Below are 27,707 nucleotides of genomic sequence, written 5' to 3'. Positions count from 1 at the left end.
AGTATAAAAATCGCTGAGATTAATAGCGTCTTCAACTGTTCACAACCAAAGCCCTTAGAAAGGGAATCCACATGAAAGATGACTATCAAAAGGCTGATGTTAACTTTGATCACAAGCATACGGGAGGGAGGAGCGAAAAACTGCTCAAGGCCCCATGCTTCCCCACTGCCTGTTCAGTAAGTAGCACCACCGTTCTCTGCTGCCTGTGTGAAGAAACCTGGGAAAAATTTGTAGCCACCCCTGGCACCCACAATGAATCAATAAATATGCTGGTCTGGGAAGTGATAACTTCTCTCCACCCCTAGTTCAGGTCACTCGACCTTGAATTTCTAAAACCTCTTAACTGGTTTGCCATCATCCATACTTACCTTCCTTCCAACCCTCCCTAGAAGTAAACAGGATCATGTCACTTCTTTGATTTAAAATGCCTTAAAAGACTTCCCTATGACTTCAGGATAAAGTTCAAGCTCCTAAAATAGTTTATAAGATCTCTGCTTTACTTCTTAGGCTAAATCTCTTGCCAGAGACCAGGGACCTCCCCCACTCCCTGATTTACATTCACTTTCAAACCCTACTGAACTACTTTCCCTGGGATATCAAATCCATTTTGTAATGACCACTTGTGCTCCTCTTGCAGAGGAGAAAAACAGTAGAATAAAAGAAGAACTTAAATGTAACAGCTAATGAACTAGAGACATTTGCTAGAATTACTTCTGCTTGCTGGAAACTTGCATTTGTTACACCCTCCTTCTTTATTAGTACCTTTGAATTTCTTTTCCTAGAGCATTTTTTTAACAGCAAGTCACAGATGCATATTTATCATCCTCCATGAAGATTTTTATAACATCTAACTAGATAGTCAAGTACCTTGCCAAATACAGAAAAAGGACTTAATACCACAAGAATTTGCTTTGAAGACAAAAAGGAAGAGAAACAGAGATGGGAAAATTAAAGCAAAGCTGAAACAGACAAGCACATACAAAGAAAAAGAAACCATATTATATGGATGATGCATTCCAGCTATCTAGGGATCAGTACATAATAGCTGCTCAATAAACAGTTGATGTGATAGATGGACATATTGATGAAGAGATAGATGGATGGATGGAAGGAAGGGAAAACCATGAATATTATTTGCTGTCTCTGAGAAATTCAAGAATAAAAACGAGAAAAGGCCATCTGTTCTAATTTCCCTGGGCAGCCTTTTCAAGATACCAGATATCTTTAAGTCACTGAATTTTAAAAACCCACCAAAATCAAAGAAGGCAAGAAAATTATTTTTAATTAAGAATTTTATTAATTGTGCTACAAAATTAGATGCATATAAATTTATGATAATGATCATGTTTTCATATGCTAAACAAGCACTTTATAGTCTCTCAAAGTCTACTGTGATTACATATCACTTATTTTGTCTATTTTGTGGGATTTAGAATATAATTTAGTATTTCATTTAAATTAAAAAGACTTAAAAGTTGCTGGGTCATTCTGATTAAAGCTAAGAATGAATGCTTGAATCCTTGTTTGTCTCTGGTTTTAATTAGGCTGAACCTATACTCTAGTTTGCCTAGGATGGTCCTATCCTCTTTAAGCCTATTATAGTGGTATGATTATTAATAACTCTGCTTACCATTCTTTAAAGTGTCAGGTTTTGGACAGGAATTATATTATGAACCTAGTTATGCCCCTATTGGAAAAAAAATATTGATTAAAAATGATCTGCTTACAAGGAAGTTTCAGAACATAGTATGTTACAAAGCAGAGGCTCCATGAAGCAATTCCTAGTTACTTATTTATGGAAATTAATATATTGATATATAAGCATTGTCTCCCAAACTAGATCATAAGTCCTGGGGGAGAAGGGATAGCCTTCCCAGCTCACATGTAAGACAGTGCTACAAGCTGCACTGCAGGAGTGAGGACTGGAAGCGTTAACCTCACAGCTGTCCCCACATCTGATATTTGCTGAAAGGAGCTGAACTGAAACCAAGGATGTACAAGTCATGGAGGACCATAAGCAATTTAGCAATCATTAGAGCAATCATTAAGAAGAGTGGACAAAGGAGAAGACATGCTTTTAAAGAAGGGGCAAAAAGACTCCATTCTTAAAGGTGCCCCAAATGGAAGATGACCACCCCCTTGCTCCATGAGACTTTGTGATCAAAAATGTCCCAAATGCTCACCCCAAGAAGCTTGAAGTGAACCTTCCAAGGACCTGAGACCCTGTTGCAGGTAGAAATTCGATTTCTCACTCTAGCTGAAAGTGAATACAGGACTATAGGAGGAGAACCTACCTACACAGGAGGTAATGAGGAACAGGATTGTTTTCTTCATCCCACAAAGAGCAGGAACACAGCATTTGATTGCAGCCATATCAGTATGAATAAAACTTAAATGTGAAGGGTGTTGGAAATATTTATAATGTCATAATGTTTAATAGTGTGAACAGTGTGAGAAAATGGCAGGTATGGCTTAGGAAGACATAAAACAAGAGAAACATCTAGTGATTTTCAAGAGAAAATAAAGATCAGGAATAACACTTTCACTCTGAAGTTTAAAACTGATGAGTGATATGAGAACAAATAGCAACAATATCATTTACATTTTTGCACAGCCCTTTAAAGTTCATAAATGCCATTTGTAACCATAATGGAATATGAGACTTATACTTCAGCTCTGAGGGAGGTAAGGACCATCATTTATACTGAAAGGAGGCGGCAAGGATTTAAGAAGTGAGCATATGCTGAGCTGTTGACTGAAGAAGCTAAAACCAGTGATCTTCACAGAAAAGAGACTATAGATTACAAAAGAATGATGATAATAATAATAGCCAGGTATGATGGCACACACCTGTAATCCAAGTTGGGAGGCAGAAGCAGGAGGATCATGAGATCAGAGCCAGCCTCAGCAACACAGCGAGACACAACCCTGTCTCAAAATAAAAAATAAAACAAGGGCTGGGGATATAGCCTGGGTTCAATCCACCGTTCAAGAAAAGGAAAAAAAAAAAAAAAAGAATGATAATAATAGATGTCAATCTCCCACTTTCTATATTACAAAAGCAAATTAAAACAAATCAAACACCCATTTTTATAAGTTAAAAAAATCTGTTATAAGTGAGTCATCTGGAAATAACATTCTTTTTTTTTTTTTTTTTTTTTTTTTTTTTTAAGAAAAAGTTGATAGATGTATAGAAGTTCAGGGAAATGTCAATAGCATCATAGCTAGGCAATCCAGCAGATTCTCTCCAGGAGACTGAAACCAGAGCCCTGCTGCTTACTGCTGAGTCTCCTTTCACTAGGCCTGTGGAACATCGAGCGCCCTGTAGTTACTGAATGAAGAGTGAGTGAGTGAAGTCTGTCCTGACAAATTCCACAACAGCAGGCCAGAGACAAGCAGGATGACTATATAGTTAAAAGAACACCTACACCCAGAAAGTCCTGATTAAAGGATTGATCTAAATGTGGAAAACTTATTAGCTCACGGCTCCGCATTGATCTTTTCCTAATTTTTAAGTCAATTTGAAAAATATAAAATAGCCATCATTATTTCCATTTTAGCTACTCTTACCATCTATTGAACACTTAAAATTTTTGTATCATTTTAAATCTTTCTCATGGATAACTTTTATATTCCTTCAGTCACCCTTTTGAAGAAATACAATTCCCTTAGACAAATGAGAAGTGAGACTTTAAAAGATCATGTAATCGTCTCAGAAATATACAACCAGTAAGTTGTACACATATGAACCTCTGCCAGTCTTCTTAATCAATGTATACTTATGTGTATCAAATCTGCAGAGGATGCAAAAGTATGAATGACATATAATACAAGGAGGAATATGGAAATATTTTAATTAGAATTGAAAATAAGCTTAACAGATCTCATAAAGACACAAATTATTTAAAGGACTAAAGAAAAGAAGAGAGATTATTAGATTTATTCTGTATAGACCCAGAAAGAAAACCTAGTAGCAATGATAAAATGGATTCTAACTTCTAGTTGAATTTGATTGCCTGTTTTTTGTTGTTGTTTTGTTTTCCAGAATTAAACCTAGGGCCTCATGCATGCTAGAGAAGCCTCTAGTCTTTTTCCCATTCTAGTCCATTCACTACTAGTCTTTTTCCCATAAGTACAATATCCTTTTGAAATACTGCATCTAGTATGATCCTATATATGCATGAGAAGATTCACTGCAGCATTATTTATAATTAACTTTTTTTTTAAAAAAAGAAATAATCTCAATGGCCATTTACAAAGGCACGGTTAAATAAATTATGGACTACTATGTGGGAATAAAAAGAATGGGTCAAATGGTAAAAAAAAATCCATACAACATGATTTTCAAAAAAATTATGTTCATTGTTGATTACATACAAGCAAGTTTACTACCTAGCATTGTATTTTGTATACAACACAGATTAGGTTGGAACCATTTTTGAATAAGCTGAATCAAGATAAATAACTTGAAAATGCTGGACTAAGCACACTTTTCCTTTAATAGTATATGTTGGGTCAGGTGTAGTGGTGAACACCTGTAAACCCTGCAAGTCAGGAGGATGGCAAGTTCAAGACCAGGCTCAGCAAATTAACAAAAGCCTGGCCCAAAATACAAAAGAAAAAGACTGGGGATGTAGTTCAGTGATAAAGCAACCCTGGGTTTGATCTCAAGCACTAAATAATAGATAGATAGATAGATAGATAGATAGATAGATAGATAGATAGATAGATAGATAGACAGATATGTACACATATACATACATACTACATATGTTGGGGGACTGGGATTTTTTTTGTTTTGTTTTAGTTTTTTCTTTTGCCAGAATTATATCTTGCAATTGACTCACTTTTTCAGGTCCTATCCCTTCAAGTTAACACATTCAAGAAAATCAGTGGTTTTCTCTTCAACACACTCTATTAGTAAGTATACAGTGATATCACATTAAATGTACATTTGACTTATCTAAGTTCAACAACATGTTTTAGGCAAAAAAATACAAATAACCACCATTTGTAACCAACTCCATCCCTCGTATTTAGCTAAATGATCTTGTCTAATACATTAGAAAAAACAGGTTATACTAAAAATATTGTGGGGTCATACAGTATACAAAAATCCATGTGTTCTGTTAACAAGTCAATAGTTGATCCTGAAGGGAAATTTCTGTTCATTCAATATGTGATGAACAGAGTTCAAGTAACACTTAACACTACATCAAATATTTTTGGAATCTAATCCCAGTTAAAATTCAATTTCACTGTATTGTCAAGACAAAAATGAAATAATAACTATTAATAACTCCTCAGCACTTACTATGAGCACTACAGGAGCTTCAAATACATTTTACCATCTAATGTTTATAAAAATCTTGTGAGACAGTTGCTTCTCCAATTTTATAGTTGAGGAAACTGAAGCACAGGGACAACCTCAAAATGATGATCTTTCACTGTATTTTAATAAAATGCTGTTCCCTTGCAATTCCCTAAGGAGTACACATATATTTTTATACCACTAGGACTCCGTTTCTAATGTAAATACCACCCCTGTGTGAATATCTCCTTCCATTCCAGTGTCCCTTCTCCCAGAAAGGTGTGCACTGAGAAAGCCTGAATTGGTGTTCCACTTTTCAAGTGCTCAGTAACAATGTGACGGTGAAAGACAGGAATGCAGGCATCCATGTGTTCCGAAAATGAGACTTAAATGTGGCACTTCAGAGTGGGATGGAAAGGTTTGATTAGCCTACCCTTTTCTCACTCTTCTGTGTGCAATCCAAAATAAAGACCAAAAAAAAGTCTAAGATAAAAGAATGAAATGGAAACAAAACTACAGGCTGCCTAGTTCTCAAAGATATGATTTCCAATTTTTAAAATACTGCATTAGGCTCTATTTGAACCCATGATAAAGGTTCACTGGAAAATTGATAAGTTAGGGAAAAAGCTTTTGTTTTTGCTGCTACATGCAGTCAGGTCACTGGTCAAATAAGTTAAACACACTACTGTCTGCTCTTTATAAGCCATTGCAGAATGTTGGCATGACTATTTTGACAACCTAATTAATACCAACTGGAAATTCTGCCTTCACAGAAATAAAATATTTGATGACAAAGGTAAAGTAATACATGAAAGCACAAGTCTTTTCTCTCCTTTCTTAATAGTAGAAATAATTTTCTTTTCCTGTAGAGATAAATGAAACACCTGAATAACTGATATTTTAACTACAACTAATAAAAGGGAAATAACTGACTCTTCAAATGTATATTTACATATGCAAACCAAGCATCAAAATATCCTTCCTTTATGCAGTTCAAAGGGCTGTTTCTATATGGATCCAAAGGCTGAATGCATGCTTAGCAGTAATAATACAGAATATCCCATCACAGCAGATGCAAAATCTATCATCATGTCACCCAGGTTCATGTCATTTTTCAAACACATCTATCATCAGACACTGATTTGGCTCACACAATGCTAGTATAAATTTAATCCTCACAGGAAATAAATTACAAAACCATGTAGACAAATATCCAAAGGTTTGACCCCAATTTTATGTGTTTTTAATAAAGCCTTTTGTATAGACCATACAGGTATCTGTTCAAAAACAAAGTCAGTACTGTACCTGGTTATTTCTTCTTTCAGTTTACATGGATCTTCAGCATAAAACTTAATACCAAAATACAAAGTATATGGAGGTCCAGCTAAAATAGGAAATAGAAATTAACTATATTTCACATCATAGTCAAAGTAGCATTATAATATTGCATAATTACTAAGAATTACGCTAAGAATTTGATATAAGAAAACAAAATGGAAAAATCAGAATTCAGAACTATTAACAATAGGAGCCCAACCATGCATAAATGCATACACATGTGTGTGTATATGTCCATAAGCAAACACAGATAACATTCTGGGCCAAATACACTAGAATATCACTGTTTCTTTTATCTGGTTAGCAAGGTTGTGCACAATTATTATTATTTATATTTTCCCATTATTTGCAATTTCTAATATATACAATTTTTCATAACAAAAAAGGATATTGATAAAAAAAATGATTTTTAAAACCATCCATCATTCACTTCAATTACCAAGTTTTTTTCAACCTCTCTACAAAAAGTTGGAAATAGACTCTCAGCAGCAGGTGGACCATTTAAGTCAACCACAACCACGGCACATACACATGATCCCAAGCAACTACTCAAACTGACAGGGAGTTCTTTAATCTATATTCCTGGGTGCAAAAATATGGTCCCTTTTGAGGAAAAGTAAAATATTAGTTAATACACGTAGTTTTTTCCTGGGAAAATACATAAGAAATTCTAGTAGCAAATTTTGGAAGGAGGGACTACAAACTTTCTACCTTTAAGATGATAAGTTAGAATTTTCTTAATTATCAGTGGGGCTATGTGATAGGATTAAGGACAATATTTGTGTCATTCTTAAACTTTTATGAATGTGAAAATATATTCTTATATGTGTAAGAGACATTGCTTGTCTCATTCATTTACGACACACAAAAAATTAAATCTACAAATAACAAAAAATAGTCAGAAAGAAAGCCTGGAATTGTACCTATACATGCAAACATAAAATAAGTAATCAAAACACTTGCATTGTGCAGAAAAACAAAAGTACCTTGGGTGTCAATCACAATATATTATGTTTTTACTAGAAATATCTCTGGGTCAGAGGGTATGGATCTGATGTGCACTATTTTCAAAACTGCATACTTTCAAGCTGTTCAGCAACTAAATCTAATGTGCTTTATTTCAAAAAAGATTTTTTGCTTGGTGCACCAACTGATGGTCACAGTTGCAATATATATATATATATATATTTTTTTTTCAACAAAAGAGCTCCCACATAAATAAAGAAAAGATGTGAAGCATGCATCCCAGTAAGGCTCTCATACTGAATAGCTGACAATAACCCTGGTCTTTCTATTTCCATTTTTAACTGAGTAAATAAAGTCACAAATTTAGAAGCTGACAAAAAAAAAATTAGAACAAGTAACAAAGATACGTTCATAATATACAACTGTTATTTATTATTATTACACACACATGCTTATGTTTGTAATAACCCATAGGCCTGTTTGAGCATACAGATGACAATCAAGGCCAGCATCTCCGCCCTCGTCTATCTTCCTCAGGAAGGCACAGGAAATGCCTTCCCAAGGCAAAAATTTTGAAAACAAAATTTTTAAAACTTTGCTCTAATTTTTTATCCTTAGAGTTGATTCTATTTTTTTGAAAATTACTGATGTTTATATGTTTTAATGTTTATTTAAGCACTATATTAGTGCTTCTGAAAAATAACACCTCTACTCCTAAACATAGATGTCAGGGAGGCAAGACTATTAAATATTTAGAAGAACCAGGAAGTCCACCCTTGGCTGCTCTGTCTGTGTCAATCAAGCTCTGTGTTTCTGAGCAGATGGGCCTGCCTATGCCCGCAGGCTGCTGGGGTTGGCACCTAGGGGGTGGGGAGGTACACAGATGCTGCCGAGACAGTGCACAAAGGGCAGAGGCCTTATCCAGACCCTCAGAGCTGCTTTTATTCTGTGGGACATGACAGATTACACTCTATTTACCAAGCACAACCACTTCAAATGTGTTCAGTGATGAGCAGTTAAGCAGAAGTTTAAAAAATACACAACAAAAAACAGTTTGACTTAATTTTCTCTAAGGACTTTTGGCCCACATTAGCCCACCTTTCCCCACTCAAAAAGCCCCACGCAAAGTGGTTTGTGGCCAGGTATGGTGGCACACACCTGTAATCCCAGCCACTCAGGAGGGTGAGGCAGGAGGATTAAGAGTTCAAAGCCAGGCTCAGTAAAAGCAACACTAAGCGACTCAGCAAGACCTTGTCTCTAAATAAAATACAAAATAGGGCTGAGGATGTGGCTCCAGTGCTCCTGAGTTCAATCCCCAGTACCCTCCCCCCACCAAAAAAAAAAGTGGTTTGTGTTCTAAATGTAAAGCATCATTACCTTGAATTGAATTAGGTAATGTACAAAAATGTTTCATAAACACTTCATTCTCCACAACCACCTGGTAACAGATGCAGGGCAGGTAAAACTCCAAAGAGTTCAGCAATTTGCCTACCACCACAGGGGTGCAAACCAAGTTTGCAAATAGCTAGTCTTCATCACTGTTTTGGCACTATTCTATGCAGCCTCTCAGGGAAACCAAAATTCTAATTCCTTTAGTATGAGCAAATTCTCTCATATACATCGTTTGGAAGAGCAATCAAAGGGTAAGGAAATGTTCATTTTGGAACAAGATTATGGCTAGCCATACATCTTTTGGTTTCCTATTCTAAGACTAACTGCAAAAATCTGGTGCTGGGGCTGGGGTTGTAGCTCAGTGGTAGAGCGCTTGCCTAGCACGTGTGAGGCACTGGGTTCAAGTCTTAGCACCACACATAAATAAATGAATAAAATAAAGGTCCACTGACACCTAAAATATTTTTTTTAAAAATCTGATGCTAAGGAAGCAAACAGCTAAATTATCATTATCTTAAATCCATGCCATTATACACTCAACATTTAAGATAAATCTGGAATTTGAAATTAATATTACTTTTCTTTAGCAAAAAAGTCAGGAGGCAGAAATTGGGAATCCCCTAACCTAACATTTGTGAAGACTAATAATTTCAAGGCCTTTCATGATGAATAATCAAGACTTACCTACAAGAATCCTGGTGACTCGCAAATGTTTTGTCATTTTTATGGATGTTCCTCCTGACTATCCTACTGGGGATTTGAGACCCATTTTCTTACTAATTATCAAACTAGTTCATGAAATGAAATATAAGTATTCTTCAATAATATCCTATTTCTTCAATTGTAACAGTGTTTTATTCTTACTGCATATCCAGCTTTTAATAGTATTAATATCTTTAGGACAAAAAAAATTACTTTTTACACTGATATTTAAATAAATTATTTTATATCATGTCTACAGATACTTAAAATGTGCCAAAGAAATTTTAAATTTTATTTTAAAGCACCTTAAAATAATTTACATTTTTTTCTTTATCACCTCATTAGACATCTCAATCTTTACCTTATAAAAGAAACCTGTGAGTTTATTTTCTTTTTGAGGGGGTGGGGGATACTGGGGATTGAATTCTGGGGCACTCAACCACTGAGTATCCCCAGTCCTATTTTGTATTTTATTTAGAGACAGGGCCTCACTGAGTTGCTTAGTGCCTCACATTGCTGAGGCTGGTTTTGAACTTGCAATCCTCCTGTCTTAGCCTCCTGAGTCACTGGGATTACAGGTGTGCGCCGCCAAGCCCAGTTACTTTCAAATAATCATTCCTGAAATTTTTCTAATTTTCCAACTGGCATTTTTTAAATTAATAATTTTAAACTCCAGTGGTGTCTTCCACAGAGGTGGAAAAGCAGAAAGACAAAAACTATGTTGATGTTGAGAGAATCAGGATTTGGTTTTGGGGGTTTTGAGTTCCTAGCATCCAATTCATTTCCAAAGCCTATCTGTGTTCCTACTTGGGTCTGTGAAACATGGCGCAATCAACAGTGAAAGAGTCACAGAAAGTACAGACTCCGAATGGGCAATGAGGCCAAAAGGATCCAGTAGGTTCTGATGGGCAATAATTCACACTTTTAAACCAAATGTTCTAATGGGAAGAGAGCTTCAGTGTGGGATGATGAAAAAAGTTTAGGGAGAGACAGTGCAGATGGTTGCACAACAATGTGAATGCACTTAATGCCACTGCATTGTACACAAAGAATAGTCAAGTATATTTCATTATGCATATTTTACTATTTAAAAAAATTTAAAGGGCTATTCTGTTGTACACTTATGCAACCTGTGTGTGTTTATAAATAAAAAATGAGCTATTGAAATTAAGATTAAAGAATATATATACTTAATTATACTGAGTATTCTAGTAATACCCACATTGATAAAACCAAAAGCTAACCCCTGAAAATGGATTGTCTCTCTCTGAAGCCATAGTAATTTTTCAGGTCACAAGGGCACCCCTTAATTAAAACCACTCTTTAACCCATCATCTTGTTTTCAAATCAATGCCTCTCTGCCTTTTCTGTACTAAGGCCAAATTTTAAAGACAAGCATATAGAAAAATCACAGAAAAAAATCAAGGGAAGATGCACCCCTAGGACAAATTCAATACAGCATTAGGATTCACTCAGAGTCTGATTAAACTAAAATTGCAGACAGCTCAGCAACGCGACATGGAATAACCACTTCCACAATCTGCTACTTGAATACTAGTACTTACCTCTACGGACGAAGGCCCATTTCTGCACCCAACCACGGACTTTATATCAAGCCACCCCTCAACAAAGTTAAAATTAAATACCTACTGTTGATCAGTTCTTTGTGTTCAGCAAGGGTTTTTGCAGGATCCAGCCAATACTGTGTGAGATAGAAAATACAATTAGTTGCTTTTCATTGGCCTTTACTTCAAGAATATATGCAAAATGTTATTTAAGTAACATTTAAATACTTGATAGTAAAATGCTTCATTTATCATATATGTACATGAACATACATGAGAGCATTTTGCCACTGGAACATAAAAGGAAAATGATGCTGAGGTCAAGGGAGATGCAAAGGAGAGAGGTAGAGCTTGCTGGGCCCTTGGCTGAATTATCATACTGATTATAAAGTCAGTAAATTAAGATAATTGCATGTGGGTTTCTTACTACCATTCCTGGGGAAGTGATGGCTGTGAAGAATGCGCTCCAAGTGTCTTTCCAAATTCCCACAGCAATCTCCTTAAAGCCATTCTCCCTTCAAAATGTCCCCAACCTCTTCACTTCCAGTCCCATCCCCTACATGTACTGCTCCAGGTGTTAGGAAAAGGCAAATTAAATCAAACCACCCTTAAGGATGCAGGAAAGCAGCTCTGTACAGTGGCTGAGGATCTGAGTCCCAGAGCAGGACCATGCGGATGACATTCAGGATCTCCTCGTCATCACTGCGTAGCATGGATAAGTAACTGAACATCTCTGAACCTTCCTCACAGGGTTTCTACACTGATTAAATAAGTTACATCATGGAACATCTTTAGAGTAGCCACTGGCTCACACTACGTATATGTAACACATACTAGGGATGATTATTATTAAGGTGCAGGGTCATTCTTGATAATTGCCATTAGCCAGTTTAAGGTACTTATTAATTCAAATTAATCTTTAACGAATCAAATTTCAGGGAGGGGTGGGAGAATTCTGGGCCCTGGGAAGAGACTTTCCTTTAAATTTCACCTTTGTGAAATAAGATCACTGAAAGAGAAGATTCAAGCCTCCAGCATCTCTCTGTCTGCAGGGAGAAGCCATAGAAGCACAGAGAAGGCACCAGAAGATCCCATGCAAGCACACAGGGAAAGGCACTGAGGGCTGCCCTGGAGGATCTGCGGGGGAGCAGAGACGGAGCTTCTCCCCCAGTCTTCTAGACAAATCTGAGAAGCCCTAAGGTCAAGCTGCCCCATTCCATTTCCTTGGGTTCCTGAATGAAGAAGGGAGGTAGGAGCTGGCCCACCTGAGCTACCTTATCTCTAGCACTCTTGCATTTGCCCAGCTGAGAGCATTCACACCTTCCATGTCACACCTGGGCAGAAATGAGGGGCTGCAAGTGAAGTCCAAGAGAACCCACCTGCCAATTTCCCCTTTCCTTCCCCTTGGCTGAGGGAAGAAATGCCTTATGTAATAGGCACAGAATTATAAATATAAGTTATATTTTATACAGCCCCCTTACCTTTTGTCTTCACACTGTATGTCACAGTCATTTTATTATATACGAAACCCTATTTGTGCATACCTAATCTTCACTCTGTGTCACTCATATGGTAGCTTCAAATTTCCAGTATTTTACAAAGGAAAGTAACCAACATACACAAGTGGAACAAAACAAAATGCTCATTATCCTGGTGTCGATCATTTTTTAAAGGTCCAGAATCATTTACTTTTAAAACAGAAAAGTTATTTGAAGCAGAGGTTGTAATTGCTGATGCTTTTGGAGCCCACGATGGAGCCCAGATGTGACTTTGGTGTTAAAATAATGATACATAGGGAAACCATGGTTCATCCAAGTAGACCAAAACCAATCCAAATGTTACTGTGTGTTGGACACAGTGCACACCCATTCCTCTGTGTATGGATTCTTCCCACAAAATGGAAACATTAGGTGGGTGGACTATTTTTTGTCATTTGTGTTAAATAAAAAGATTTGATTATCACTGTATTTCTCAAAGAGGGGGAAACCAAAGAAAACAAACAAATTCCCACCAACACTTGCATTAGGCTTCTATTGATGCATAACAAATGACTGCAAGGTTTAAAGCTTAAAACACCACCAGTGTATTATCTCTGAGTTCTGTAAGTCAGTGGGTCCCTTTGCTCTGGGTTTCACAAGGCTAAGATCAAGATGCCAGTGGGCTGGGGTCTGGAAGGGTTGTTGAGCAGGGAGGGGGTGCTTTTCCACAAGAGCACAGAAGGGAGCGTTCTTGAAGATGAGCCATTAGGAGCCCAGATGTCAAAGCACATAGAATACTGATCTTAATTTAGGACTGACACATCACTTACACATGAAGACTCAATCAGTGCTGCAGCAAGAAAGGAAGAAAAGGACCAAGCCTTTGGTCTAATCTTGAAATTAGTAATGAACAAACTGGGGGAGAGCTTTTTAATTGCTCTAACATCATCATTCCAAGGTGACAAACTACAAATGATTATTTTTCTTTGGTAATAAATTTTTTAAAATTTTAATTAAATTTAAACTGGTTCATCAAAACATAAAAACTGTAAATATTAGTATATATTCTGTCTTTTTTTGTTGTTTTTTTTTTTTTCATTTTGTTTCATCTTCCTGTCTTCAGAATGTTTGTCAGTCACTGGAAAATCCAGCTAAAGAAAGGAAGCTCTTTAAATGGAGTAACAAAGACTCAAAAACATATCTTTAAAATGTCACATTAGTGATAATCTGTACAATTTTAAAATAAATCTCTTCCCATGAGTGATTAAATTTGTTAGGTAAACATCATATTAACCAAAAAAAGTCACATTCAGAAAGTCAAGGTTTGCATGTTTTCTCTGGTATATGAAAGCTAGAAAGGCTAGAAAAGCAAGGGAAGGGATCCTATAAAACTCCAATTGAGACCAGAAGAGGAAAGGGACCAGTGAGAAGAAGAGGGGAGGGAAAGGGGAAATGCTGGAGAATGACAATGACCAAATTACATTTTATATTGTGTGAATGTATAAATATGTAACAACTATGTATAATTATAATGCACCAATAAGAAAAATGGAAAATAATTTAACTCACGAAGCAAAACAATGTAATGAAGATTCTGAGATGAGTTAGAAATCATAATTCTGCAGCAAGAAAAAGAAGAGGCAAGATTCAAAGGCCATTCAATCAACTCTCTGCACATTAGATATGCTAAGCAGTAATCCAGAGCTTGCCATGCACAAATCACGTTTGATCAAAATGGAAACCAGGAGTTACAGAGGTCAGACAATGATAAATGCTCCAGAACATAAATAATAAACACAAGCTACCAAGTTTCATAAGCCAACATCTTGAAATGCAAAACCCACTTATGTTCAACCAAGGGAAAGATGTGACCTTGGAACCAAAGCAACCACACTATGACGGCACTTGTCACCACCCGTTATCAACGAGCAATCAAACACAGCACATGTCAGATCACAATGAGATACATCCGGATGTTGCTCCATAGCCTAAAAGGAAAAGGGGCTCAAGAATTTGCCAATGAACCCAGTATTCCAGTTTTAAGGGCTAAATCCAGAACACTGGGCATGGGGTGCCAATATTCTGGAGGCAGGCTCTAACACTGGAGTATCCTTCATTCATTCATTTAACATAGATAGATACTCACTATACTTTTTCTTTATACATCATGTTAGACACTGTCCTGGGGAACACTGGTACACAAAAAGATGAATGAGACCTGTCTCTAACCATAAGGCACTTACAGCTTAAAAGGAGATGCACAGACATATAATTAGAATATAACGTAGTAGGTGAGATAATAATGTGTATATGATGCACACATGCAAGATAATAAAATTACATACAAAGAGAATAAATTCTGCAGGGTGGTGGTATAAGAAGGCTTCACTGAACAGTGTGTTTAGGGAAAAAAAAATCTTCCTCAAAATAAATGGGGGAGAAAAGAACCTTATTTTACAAGAAATGTGTCTATCAGCTCAACTGTTCTTAAAGCAAATGAGTCCATTTTTTAAGTGACAACAGTTGAATGTAATACTCTGCGTCCTCTGCAAACAAAATCAAAGCTGCCCAAATAGATAACAAATAGGGAAAAAAAGAACAACAACATTCATGGAGAATGCTGTGGTTTGGCTGTGATTTGTCTCCGTCAAAATTCATATTGAAATTTGGTCCCCAACATAATGGTACTGAGAAGGGATGGATTCTTAAAGAGGTGATTAGGTCATAGGGGGCACTGTTCTCATAAATGGATTAATGCTATTCTCTGGGGACTGGATTATTTACCACAAAAGTGGGTTGTTAAAACCATCCCTCCTGCTTTGTCTCTTCACATGCCCACCTGCCCACCATAACACAACACAAGGCCCTTACCAAATATAGCCACCCAAATGTGAACTTTAGTCTCTAGAATCATAAGCCAAAATAAACTTCTATCCTTTATAAAATTACGCAATCTTGGGTATTCAGTTACAGCAACAGAAAACAGATTAAGAACTCCTAGAAAGAAAAATCACCTCTCCAGACTTTGCCCAGGGTGAAAGGAAAGAGAAGCACCAATCCTAGAACTACATAATGTGGTACTGGCCACTAGAGAATGGCTTTTCTGAATTGCAATTGAGTAGACAGCTGTCCTGTCTACCCAGGTAAGTATGAGGAGAAAGAGCAACCTGTTCATTCTCTAGGATAGCCTCCCCATCAGTCACTTTTCCCCTTGCCACTCCTCTCTATTTGATACATATATCCTGGTGTTTGCATGAGAACCTATTTTGCAGGAAATAAAAATCAACCAAGACAGACCTGGGTCTCATCCATATTTCACACAGTGTGCTTCTTAATGTAGCAGAGAGTTAACACACCATCTCCCAAACACCCAGTCACTAAGGAGTTGTGACCACAATCCTCTCTGGCTCTTATTCTTTCCCAGGATGGGAGAGGCAAGCAGTTAGGTAGTCTTACTGCTTTAGTTCTGTCAATCTTAATAGCAGCACTGATGTAACCTGGAGAGAAATGACAGACCCTTCACACAATGACGGTCTTGGCTAAACGCCCTGGGCTTCCTTTATCCACCTTGGCTGATAATGTCTCAATTTCATCAATTTCCTAGGTAACAGTCTCAGGATTAGATATTTAAACACTAATGCTATCCAGTAAATCAATATCCTCACTTTGAAAAGATATATATTAAATTCAGGATACAACCCTCCATTTTTCCAAGTGTTCTTTTGGAGTCTCCTAGAGTTCTAAAAGTAGAATAAAACCTCAAGAGTTTTAAATAAAGAACAGAGAGAATAAAATAATAAAAGCCTTGGCGCATCTTATTTCACACTGGGTATAATGCTGATTCTCCTTTAGAGAATCTAAGAATGCTACACTCCTATTTAATATTTTCTGTAAGCCAAAGAAAAGGACTTAAACACACCATAGTTTTTGTCAGTTTGGCAAATCTTTTGATCTGGGGAGGAAAAAAAGTGTTGGTCACTTGTCAGGAAACTGGAGCCACAAAGATCTCAAAAAATGACAGAACAGCTCACTCTTGAGAGTTTTAAGACTTAACATAATTCACACATATGTTCCAAGAAATCCAGGCCTGTGGTGACAGCTATCTGTGCTTTTCCCAGTGTTCCTGTAAAGAGCCCTCGGGTCCTCCAAGCAACATTAAGAGGTATGGTCTTAATTTTCTCCATGCTATGAGTCACAAAAGCCTAATGACTTTCGGTAAAACTACCATAACCAAGCACTCTCGGCAGAGAAAAAACCAAGGGCCTGTCATTGGAAGGAGAGGAAATAGTAACTGGGCCACATGTTACAGCAAGTGGACTGCAGTGGGTCACCATAGGACTCTGGACTCTGGCACCACTCTTAGGGCCAAAGAAATAACAGCAATGACTAATATTAAATTACCTTGTGCCAGCCACTATTGAAGACTTTACACTTATTTTCTCATTTAACCCTCTTAATATCTTAAGATACAGGAATTATTACAATTTCCATTTAAAATGAAGAAACAAACACTGAATAAACACTTGCCCCAAGTACAGAACAACAGATCCACAGAACTGAATTCCTCTCATCTTATACCCAGGCCAAGATACTCTCTAGATTACTATCTGAACTTTAATATGCATAACTTTAATTTCAAAATTCTCAACTACCGATTCCTCTTTCCCTGGCTCCTTTCCTCTAGTATTCTAACTCCAGAAGGCCATCCAGTTCAGTGATCCTACTAGTCTTTCATTGTCTCTCCCTGTTGCCCTCCAACCCATGCCTTGACCTCCCTCCTTATTTACTGAAATCATTCACTTGCAATTGTCCTCATTTCCCTTACACATCCTTTCCTCCACATGTCCATGGGGAAATGGGGAGACCATACATGGTTAACTTTAACTCCCTCCCTTTCGTATGCAGAAACCCAAGGGCTACACACAACTGAAAGCTCAATCATTTACTCATCAATAATCCAAGGGAATCCTTGGAATCACCCAGAATTCTACTACACTGTATCCTCTTACTTGCCTAAATAACTCCTTGGCACTTTCTCCTCTGTTCTTAATCCTCTGGCATCTCTTCCTACTTCACACTCAGCTAAAGATCTCAGTTGAAGCAATCAGCAGTGGACAGGCCTATGCATTCTCGGCCCACGGACCAATCTGCCTGCCTTTGTGCTGCGTCCTGTCTTCTCTCCTGCTACTGTGAAGGAACAATCCACACTCTACTTAAGTGCATCCAATTATCTGCTCGTGCCCATATCATGAAAGTTTCCCTTTCTGAAAAATCATTCTTGGATGAATTCATGCCTTTATTTTCCCCCTATTCAAAATTTTTTTTAAAAAGTTTTTTTTTTTTTTTGGTACTGGGGATTAAACCCAGAGGGGCTTCCACTGAGCCACATCCCCAGTCCTTTTTATTTTGAGGGGGTTTTACTAAGTTGCTGAGGCTGGCCTTAATCTTGTGATCCTCCAGTCTCAACCTCCCAAACTGCTGGGATTACAGGCATGGGCCATGGTGTGTGGCCAAAATAAAAAGCTTTCTGACTCCCATATCTTCCCATTTCATTTCCATATTTTAAAAGGAATCTCTGGAAAACAAGAGTTGTCCTACATTATATCTCTCATCCCCTCCTGAATCCACTTTAATACAGGTTGAGCATCCCTTATCCAAAATGCTTGAGACCAGAACTGTTTCACATTTTGCATTTTTTATCTATATGCTTCATATAGATAATGAGAGATCTTGGGAATGAGACTCAGGTCTAAAGACGAAATTCATTTATGTTTTATAAACATATAGATAATTTAATACAATAGTTTAATGCTGTGCATGTAACAGAGTGTGTACATTGAACCCTTGGAAAGTAAGGGTGTCACTAGTGCCACCACCCAGGTGAACAACCCCTGGATGTCTGGCACCTCCATCATTCCCCACCCCGAATTTATATACTATCAATAAACAATCATTTCTCACACTTACAAATAAGCAATTGATGGTAAAAAAAATTATACTTCATTAATATAGCAAAAAAATAATGTGCTCATGGTAATCAAACAGTACAGTAGCATCACTGGCATATGGCAATGACCTTCCTGTTGTTTAATGGCAGATACAGAATCTTCACCCACTTACCTAAAATGTTTGTTCACTGCTTCTAGGACAGCCCTTCCCCTTGCTTCTCCTGCTACTTCACTGTCCATACTTTCGCAATCCCCTTAGCTGGTTGCTCTTTATCTCCTAACCAGGAAAGGCTAGACTGCCCCAGGCTCACGCTTCACACTGAAGCCCAAAGCTGTAAACACCATCTATAGGCTGACAACTACCAGGTTTACAGACAGATGAATCTTCCTCTAAATCCAACTATTTACTTGATGTCTCCACTCAGATGTCCATTAGAATCTCAAATCTTGTGTGTCCAAAAGGGTACTGATGATTTCACTCCCCCAAAAACAAAACAATAACACACCAAAAAAAATTTGTTCGCCTGCCGTCTTTCCCATCTCAGTAAGTGGTACAACACTATTCTATTAGCTCTGAGCATGATTTCTTTATCTTCCACCTCTTCCATTCATCTGTAAATCCTGTTGGCACTATGTTCAAAACAGAAACAATCTGAAAAAGTCTCTTCGATCCCATGGCAAGCAGCCTTGCCCTCACCTAGAATTCTTAAAACTCCTTTAATGATATCCTTGTGTCTACCTTTGCTGTTAGAGGAATTCTTTTAAAGCATGAGTCAGATATGTTCACTCTACTGGTCAACATCCTCTATTAGTTTACTTCCCTATGGAAAGTAAAAGCCGAAGTCCTTTGGATGGTCGAGAAGGCCCATGATCTGACCCCACCCGCTTCACTTTCCACTCAATGTTTTTTGGATGCGGCACCAGGAAGGACCTTAAGGAGAGCTCTTAAGGACCCTCAAGGAGGTTCTCTGCAAAGGCCTAAAGAAAAGCAAAGATTAAGCTACTGGAAGCAGGAAAAAAGGAACCTTACAGAAGGGCGGAAAGTTTAGTGATGCTGTTGCCGGCGGCAACATGGAAAATAAAAAATGTACCTAATGGACTGGATGATCCAGATAAGGAGCTTTCCAAGCAGACTGGTGAAAGTGCCGATTGGTTTCATTTTGCTGCCTATAATGAAATGCAAGAGAGAGAGAAGCTTAAAAAAATGTTAAAATATAAAAGAGCCAGGACTTACTAGGTTTGGAAATAAACTTTCTCATTCTTTGTCTTATCAGAAGGCAAACGATGCTATAATTAAGAAATGGCTTCCAGGCAAAGACTGAATCCAGCGTGCTGTCAGGAAAACTTGAAGCAATGGTAAAAAACCCTTTATTAAATCCTCAAAAAGATTTAATATGATGCCTCATAGACCCTTTCAAAATAACAAACGTTCCCCCAAGAAACCTAAGGGCTTTTTTCCTCAGTAGTCTTATAGGGAATCCAAGGTACATAAAAGAGCTTATTTCAAAGCAATTTGTGAGTGTTTCCTTTGTTAACAAAGCAGATTAAAAATTGATTCATAAGAAATTCACAGTTTTTTTAAACAATTTTCCAGCTTAGGCTTGGGGGTAGGGGAACAGACATTACATACTGAAAAGAAGCAAGAAGCCCCTGGACTCCCAATCTTCATTGGCAAAAAAGCAGACTAAAAACACTATTCAACTGTAAACATATACTACATTTTATGAAAAACAAAGAAAAGTCAGTGGATAGATCCAAGAGCCGCAAAAGCAGAGCCAGGCAACACAATGAACAAATTCTAGGCAGTAAGACCAAGTCCTGATCAAAGAAATGGCAACATGAGTCTGGATAAATTTCTTCACTCAAATGATTATATGTGTAATAAGTATACGCAGATATTATCTGTCAATTTAAAAAAAATAAAATATAAAGAAATAAAACAACTCTATTAGTTAGTAACTTCCTGTAAATTGAAATGTTTGTGCTAGTTATTTTACACATGTCACCAGTATTGCTGGGTTGTAAAAAGGCACCACATTATCTTTCTCACTATCTTAATTCACAATTCAAGAGAAATTGTACTCAAGGAGTTGAACTTGAACTTAAAAGTACCCAGAATCTGATTTGGTGAGATTCTGGACTTCAAGTGTGAATCCAATGTCATAATAAAAAAGATAATGGGAGGGATGAGTGCATTTTATATGTAGGAAGAATATAAATATTTTTTGACCAGAGAAAAGACTCTCATGCTATAAAACATGCCTTCAAAACTGTTGATACTACTCCTATCAAAAGGTGTAATGTAATATTTCCTCTCATTACACATGGGTTGACCTATTTCAAATCAACAGAATGTGGCAGAAGTAACGCTGTCTGACTCTTGAGACTTGATTCATAAAAGGTGATACTGATAGGTAACAGACATGAGTAGTGGGAACATGAGGTTAAGGGATAATTCTACCAACTGGGACAACTGTGCTGACCCCTACATGCTTTCTTTTAAAAAGCAATTTACCAGAGACCATTCTCACCGTGCCTGGCTTAAGTCAATAGAATATGCTATACTTCTCAGCAAGCAACCTATTATCTGCAGGAGAAATGTAATCCAAAGACTCCTACCTGTCGATAAGAACACAAGTCACCCTGAAAGGGAATATTTTCATGACCTTTACATAGACGAGATTCCAGGATGCAGGGAGTTAGGGTAATTAGAAGCAAAGTCCCTTAGCTATAAAATATGTAAGAACAATTCCAATTAGAACCAGTCATTGTAGGTCCAGGTGACCCAGAGGATCTTTAGCATGTCATTATAATAGTAAAAATCTCCCCTCCATGTGGTAAGACCATAGGTAGCTGGAACTTGAAAATCCATTGCAATCCTGCCATCAGTCAAAAGTCAAGAGGTGGATGTGATGGAACTCTCTGGAAACTTCCCTGGGACACCCCCCCCCCCAATAAAACTGGTGGGCTAGAGGGGCTTGCTGTCCCTTTACTCTCTGACAGGACCTGTTCTCTCTCCTGAGAGTGTCTCCTTTTTACTTCACTTCCAAAAAACTCATGCCTGCTGTTATGTGCACCTTGTCTGAAATCTTTCTGCCATGGTCACAAAAACTGGTGGTCCAGAACATCTGCAGCTGCTCCAACTCTGGGGGTGGCCTTGCTCTGCAATAATACAACTTTTGTCCCACCATCCATTCTTCATGCTTGTCCTTAAAAACCAACCAGTGTGTTATGTGGAAGCCAAGCAACAACATGGGAAGTCCACATGTCCTAAAACTGCAGAAATTAAATGCATGACCTAGCAGCTCAAAGTGAATGCAGCTGTAGTTAGCCAAGTAATGTGGCACAGAGGAGCCAGGCCAACCCTCGAGATTATGAAGCTACAGGGCTCAGCACCACACCACATAGTTGTACCAAACTCCAAGTACCCAGATTGCATGGTTAGAACAGGAGCACTTGGAAGCCTCACCCTTTTCTTCTGTATTTACATGGGTCTTTCTCCCTAAATGACTTGATCTAGTCTCAAGACTTTAAAAACCTAGAATCCGGGCTGGAGTTGTGGCTCAGTGGTAGAGCGCTTGCCTCGCATGTGTAAGGCACTGGGTTCGATTTTCAGCACCACAAATAAATAAATAAATAAAATAAAGGCCTATCAACATCTAAAAAAATTAAAAATTTTAAAAAAAGAACACCTAGGGACTACTATTGTGACTCTAGTCTTCTGGGAGCCCAACTACTCATCTTGCCTCTCCACTTGAATATTTAATGGATTTTAACATATTCAGAATGGTTGACTCCCACTCCCCAAAACCAGTTCCTCAATCAGATCTTATCCTTTCATCCTTAAAATTCCCAACAGATTCCCATATACATAACCTACTATAGGCTGCTGAGCCCCATGGAATGTGCTCCTATAATAATCAAGAAAACATCGAGAATCATTAACTAAAACCACTGCTTTCCCATGAGCCAATCAATCAACTGTCTGAAATTCTATCCTTTCTAGTTTATTCTGATTTAATCAGAGAAGACAGTCTGACTTAATAAAATGTTAACGAAAAGGAACTCAGCAATATTCCTTTCAGGTACTTATACAAACAAGAAGAAGCTGGTCACAGAAATTTCTCAGGTGCCTATTTTATTGACAAGAAAAATACAATACTTGCATACTTTGATTTATATATAAATATACAAATATATAAATGTATGCATACATATTGATGTTTCCACCAATCCTGATAATCCTGTTTTAAAGAATTTTCTATCTTCATCATTTTCAAGTGTTCATCCATTTAATTTAGCTTTGGTGGAAAAAAAGGCACCAGGTACGATTAATGAAGAAAGAACTTGCTACTTAAGACAGAATTCAGTTCTTCACATTCCTTAACCTGGAAAACAATAAATTTATGAAAACTATAGGATAAAATATTTCACTATAAAAGATCCATGGAAGACTCACTGGTGCCTGCTGTGATCAAACATCTGAGAAAGGAAAGGAAAAAAAACCCCAGAACTATAAAAAGACTAAGTTCAAGGTCTATCATAGAGCTGTTTCTTAATAAATCTAGGTTTTTCAAGAGCATTTCTGAATCCATGTCAAAATTACCACATATAATAAAGAAACTAAAGACCATTCAAAGCATGCTCTGCTTTTCCCAGATGCTAAAATGAGGAAAGCAGGCAATGCACCCAGAGGTTCAGGCTTTGCAGGTGCTGCTTGACAGGGTGTCCCCAGCACTTTCCAGGGTTCTTTCAAACATGTCAGCTCCTAACTTCTCTTAACACTTCACCTAACTAAGCTCAAGAGAGAGAAGACCTTCTCTAAACAAAAATGTTCCAGATAAATACCATCTCTTCCTTTTTTATCAGACACTATTTGTTACTCTAGAGAAATAGAAAAATTGACCCCTTCATTACAAGCACTATTTATTGTAAGCAAATTTTTAAAAATCATGGACGTTAGGCATAGTGGCTCAGACATGTAATCCCAGTGATTTGGGAGGCTAAGGCGGCTGGAGAGCAAATTCAATACCAGCCTCAGCATGTTAGTGAAACCCTCAGCAACTTAGCAAGACCCTGTCTCAAAAAAGAACTTTAAAAAGGAAACTTTTTAAAAAGGACTGGGGTTGGAGCCCAGTGGTAAAGAACCCCTGGGTTCAATGCCCATTACAATCAACTGATCAATCAATAAATAAAAGCATAGGATCTACAATCATATAGCTACCAGTGACATTGCCTATCCTCATATAACTTCTTCTGTTGCACACTATGCTACCCTACCTTTTTCTAAACAAAAATACTCTTAACAGCATCCAGTAGCTTCCAGAATATTATGAATACCACATATAATTCTATATGATCCCATCAACTTCTTAGCTAACTTCTCAACATCTTAATAAAGTTCTTTTTTCTATTGTTCAAAAATACAGGTATAATCTGCTGAAAGTGAACAAACACCAAAACATGATTTACAAGTTGTTCAGGGTAAGCAGAGAACAACTGTTCACTACTGAAAGTGAACAATAGGAGAGGTTTTTCATAAAACAGTGACAAATTCAACTGCAGAAAAGGAGGAAGCACACAGACATGGCGGGGAGTGCTGCTGTCACGGCCCTCACCACCAACCAGCCTGCCCACACCCTCCAGGTGAGTTCAGTAACATTACAGATCACTTATTATGCAGTGATGTAGCAAATACAAGGGGGTATTAACATGTGAAAGAAGAGGGCCCAAAGTATTTCTAGGGGGTAAAAGAAAGCTTTGAGGAGACACCAGAGATACCCATGAATGGTAAGAAAAACAAGACTTAACCAGGCAAAATTGAAAGGGAAAGAGAACAAGAAGAGTGTTTTGTCACAGAAGAAGCATATGCAACACTCTTGAGATGTAACGGTATGGGTCAGGAGCTGCAAGTGGTGCAAGGTAGCTACAATGCACCTGCAGTAGGAGTTTTAGGTGAAGGACTGCAGAGTCACACTGGAAGAAAAGGAGCCCAAAAGTAACCAAGGGCTGCATATCTTAAAGGACCTTGTAAAACCATGTTTTAGAATTTTCATTTTCCCACAGGGACCCTTTAAAGAATTTTTAAGCCACAGAAAAGAGACCATCAAGGATGCCTTTCTGAGAGAAAAATGCAAGCAAGGTAGGGAAAACCTACTGGAGGGAGCAAGATCAAAGACAAGAAGTTCAGCCAAAAGCTTTTACAGAAATCCAAGCTATTCTCCTGGCACCTAAACTAAAATTAGAGTTTGGAGACTGATTCTGGAGGATGGTAGGTGACCATAAGTACCCTAAATTGTGTTTACACAATTGGCAGTCATGAAACAGGCAGTTATGCCAGTTTCAGTTATCGACAGTATTCATTTTCACTCTCGAAAGCATCGTTTGGTGGTAGGTGAGCCATGAGGGGAGCGGAGCTGATGCAGCTGGAAATGATGAGTTCTAGCTCCAGCAAATCAGGTGGATGGTGGTGGCATTCACTAAGCTGTTCAAACAAAGGTGCGGACACCTCAAGTATGCATACGTGAGGACTTCCCAGGAGATACACAGGCAACAGGGAGTTTGAAGGAGTTTATTCCCAAATCCTCAGCTTCCAAATGTACTTCTTCCTAAAGCTGATCTACCAAGAGTAGGCCTGAGATTAAGATGTTTTACTAGTCCTCTTTCCCCATTGTACTACTTTTCCAAAGGCCTTCTTTCCCAATTTATTGCAGAAGCCACCTGCCATGGCACATCACCCCAGGGTGAGGAAAATCGTAGGCACGCTTCTAAGTACTGGGGTTAACAAAAATGGCTTTAATAAAGATTCCATAAACCAGAAGAGAAGGCTTTACATCTTTCTCATTTTATACATATTTCTGGAAAAATAAGGCAAAGTGTTAGATGCCTGGTATTTTTGCCCATAGCTCAGGTGTCCTGAAATCAGATTTATTAATGTAGAGAGGCAGAAGGAGTGATGATATTGGTTTAATGATTTTTCAACTTTCATCCTCTTGCTGTGATCAAGATATGCCTGGCTCATGAGGAAGAGTCCCCTGAGAATAAAACAAATCAAAGTCTTGGGAAGACTTCACTGAAGGCAGACCTGTCTCCTCTAGGTGACAAGAGGCTGTGCCTTATCTGTCTATCCATCTTAGGAAAAGAGTTCCAAGTGCAATACTTTTCACAGAACACAAGTTAACATTTTTATTTAAATTGACAAATGAGAGAAAGCAAGCTGGTTTGGCTGAGTGCTTTAATGATGACTGACTTTGCCAAAGAGTTATATGTTGGACATTTTCCATAAACCAAATTAACTAAGTCTGCAGTTCCAAGATTCTGAAGAAAATATAAAGTGCAAAATTGCATAAAGTACATGATTTTGATAAATGCATCTTATCAAAAATCTTGTATTGGCAAATGTAGGTTGAAATTAACAATTTTTAGGCACATACTCTACAGCAATATGCCCATTTCTAAAACAAACGATTTTTAATATTCCTAATTACTAATAACTATATTGTATAGGGATAAAATCAGGTGCCTCTACATAAAGGAAAAAACAACATATTTAATAATATTTTGATAATTCTTGGTATAGCATTTTTAAATTCATTTCCCAAAAATTATGAAGGTTATTACTATAATGATCTATTAACAAACTAAGTCAGGAGGTTTTCAATTCATTGCTTTGAAGTAAATTGAAGGAGACCCTAACTGAGTGATCTGAAAAAAATCTCTGTTCTCAGAAACATAAGAAAAAGTAGATTTGGAGGGAAGATGACTACGTTGTATTTGAGGTCCCTGAGAGGTTACTAAAAATAATTTTCGATAACATCACTCTGTGGTTTTTGACATGTAACACAGAAGAAGTTCAAGAGATTGAGTGATCTTCCTTATTGTAACTCCTTTTACTTCTAAAACAAGGTTACTCAATGCTTATATCTATAAAAGACAAAAACAAGCATAAAATTATGGCTGAGCCTTATCTCACTCCAAGAATATATTATAATCATTCTGGGGTATATGGATTAATTGAAAAGAAAAAGCCCTGTTCATAGAATTTAAAGATGCATCTCCAATAAATACTTTTATGTTTAATAATTATTTAAATGCATAATACTTCGCTGTTTTAATTAATTATATAGTGACAATCATGGTGATAATTACCCATAGGCTCAACAACACTTAGGGCCTTACAGTCTCTGGAAATAAACTTTTAAAATTTCTATTTATATGTACAATATTTTATGGGTAAGTATATCTTATTAATAAAAATGTAAGAGAGGGGCTGGGGATATAGCTCAGTTGGTAGAGTGCTTGCCTCACATGCACAAAGCCCTGGGTTCAATTCCCAGCACCAAGAAAAAAAAAAAAAAAAAGTAAGAGAAAATTTTATGGAGAAAGTGGAATCAAATATACAAGTTTATGGACAAAAGGAATAAAGGAAAATTTCTGACTTTTAATGAATGATGGATTTTATGATTCCAATGATTATGATAAACTGAAGATTTGTATGTACTATACAACTTATGATGAAATTTTTAATCTCAACCTAGAACTACATATACATACATGATTTTTTAAAAGTGATCAAAAAATCACTGCTCTCAGGAATATTAAAAAAAAAAAAAAAAAAACAGACTTAGAGGAAAAGATGATGGCTTAGTTTTGTTTTTTTTATTGCAGAACTGGGGATTGAACCCAGGGGCACTTTACCCCTGAGCTAGGTGCCCAGCCACCACCACTACTCCCCCTTTTTGTTTTGTTTTTTTTTTAATTTTGAGACAAAGTCTCATACTAGTGAGGCCTCAAATGTGTAATCCTCTGCCTCAGCCTCCTAAATAGCTGGGATTACAGGCATGTGTCACCACACCCTGGAATGGCTTTAATCTTAAAGACACTGTATTTGAGGTACCCCAGGGGCATTCAAGCAGTAAGAAAGAGCTAATACATTACACTGGCCACAGGTTTAAAGTCATAGTCTGGGTGTTTCCTTCAATCTTCACTTGGATGAGGTTGTTACTCT

General features: G+C 37.4%; 1 protein-coding gene across 3 annotated transcripts in view; it reads right to left on the bottom strand.

Annotated features, from left to right (window-relative positions):
- EPB41L4A (erythrocyte membrane protein band 4.1 like 4A) overlaps nt 1–27,707 on the bottom strand; it is a 236,437-nt gene that overhangs the window by 98,048 nt on the left and 110,682 nt on the right. For all 3 annotated transcript variants that reach the window (XM_079143527.1, XM_079143526.1, XM_079143525.1), the window contains 2 exons: nt 11,360–11,411; nt 6,617–6,695 (listed from right to left, as the gene is read on the bottom strand). In XM_079143527.1, the coding sequence (XP_078999653.1) occupies nt 6,617–6,695; nt 11,360–11,411 (131 nt within the window). The remainder of the gene's footprint in view (nt 1–6,616; nt 6,696–11,359; nt 11,412–27,707) is intronic.

The sequence above is a fragment of the Sciurus vulgaris genome, assembly GCF_902686455.1.
Source record: "Sciurus vulgaris genome assembly, chromosome: 6".
NCBI classification, from domain to species: Eukaryota; Metazoa; Chordata; class Mammalia; order Rodentia; family Sciuridae; genus Sciurus; species Sciurus vulgaris.
The sequence above is the reverse complement of the archived record's forward strand: the minus strand, read 5'-3'. Positions and strand labels throughout refer to the sequence as shown.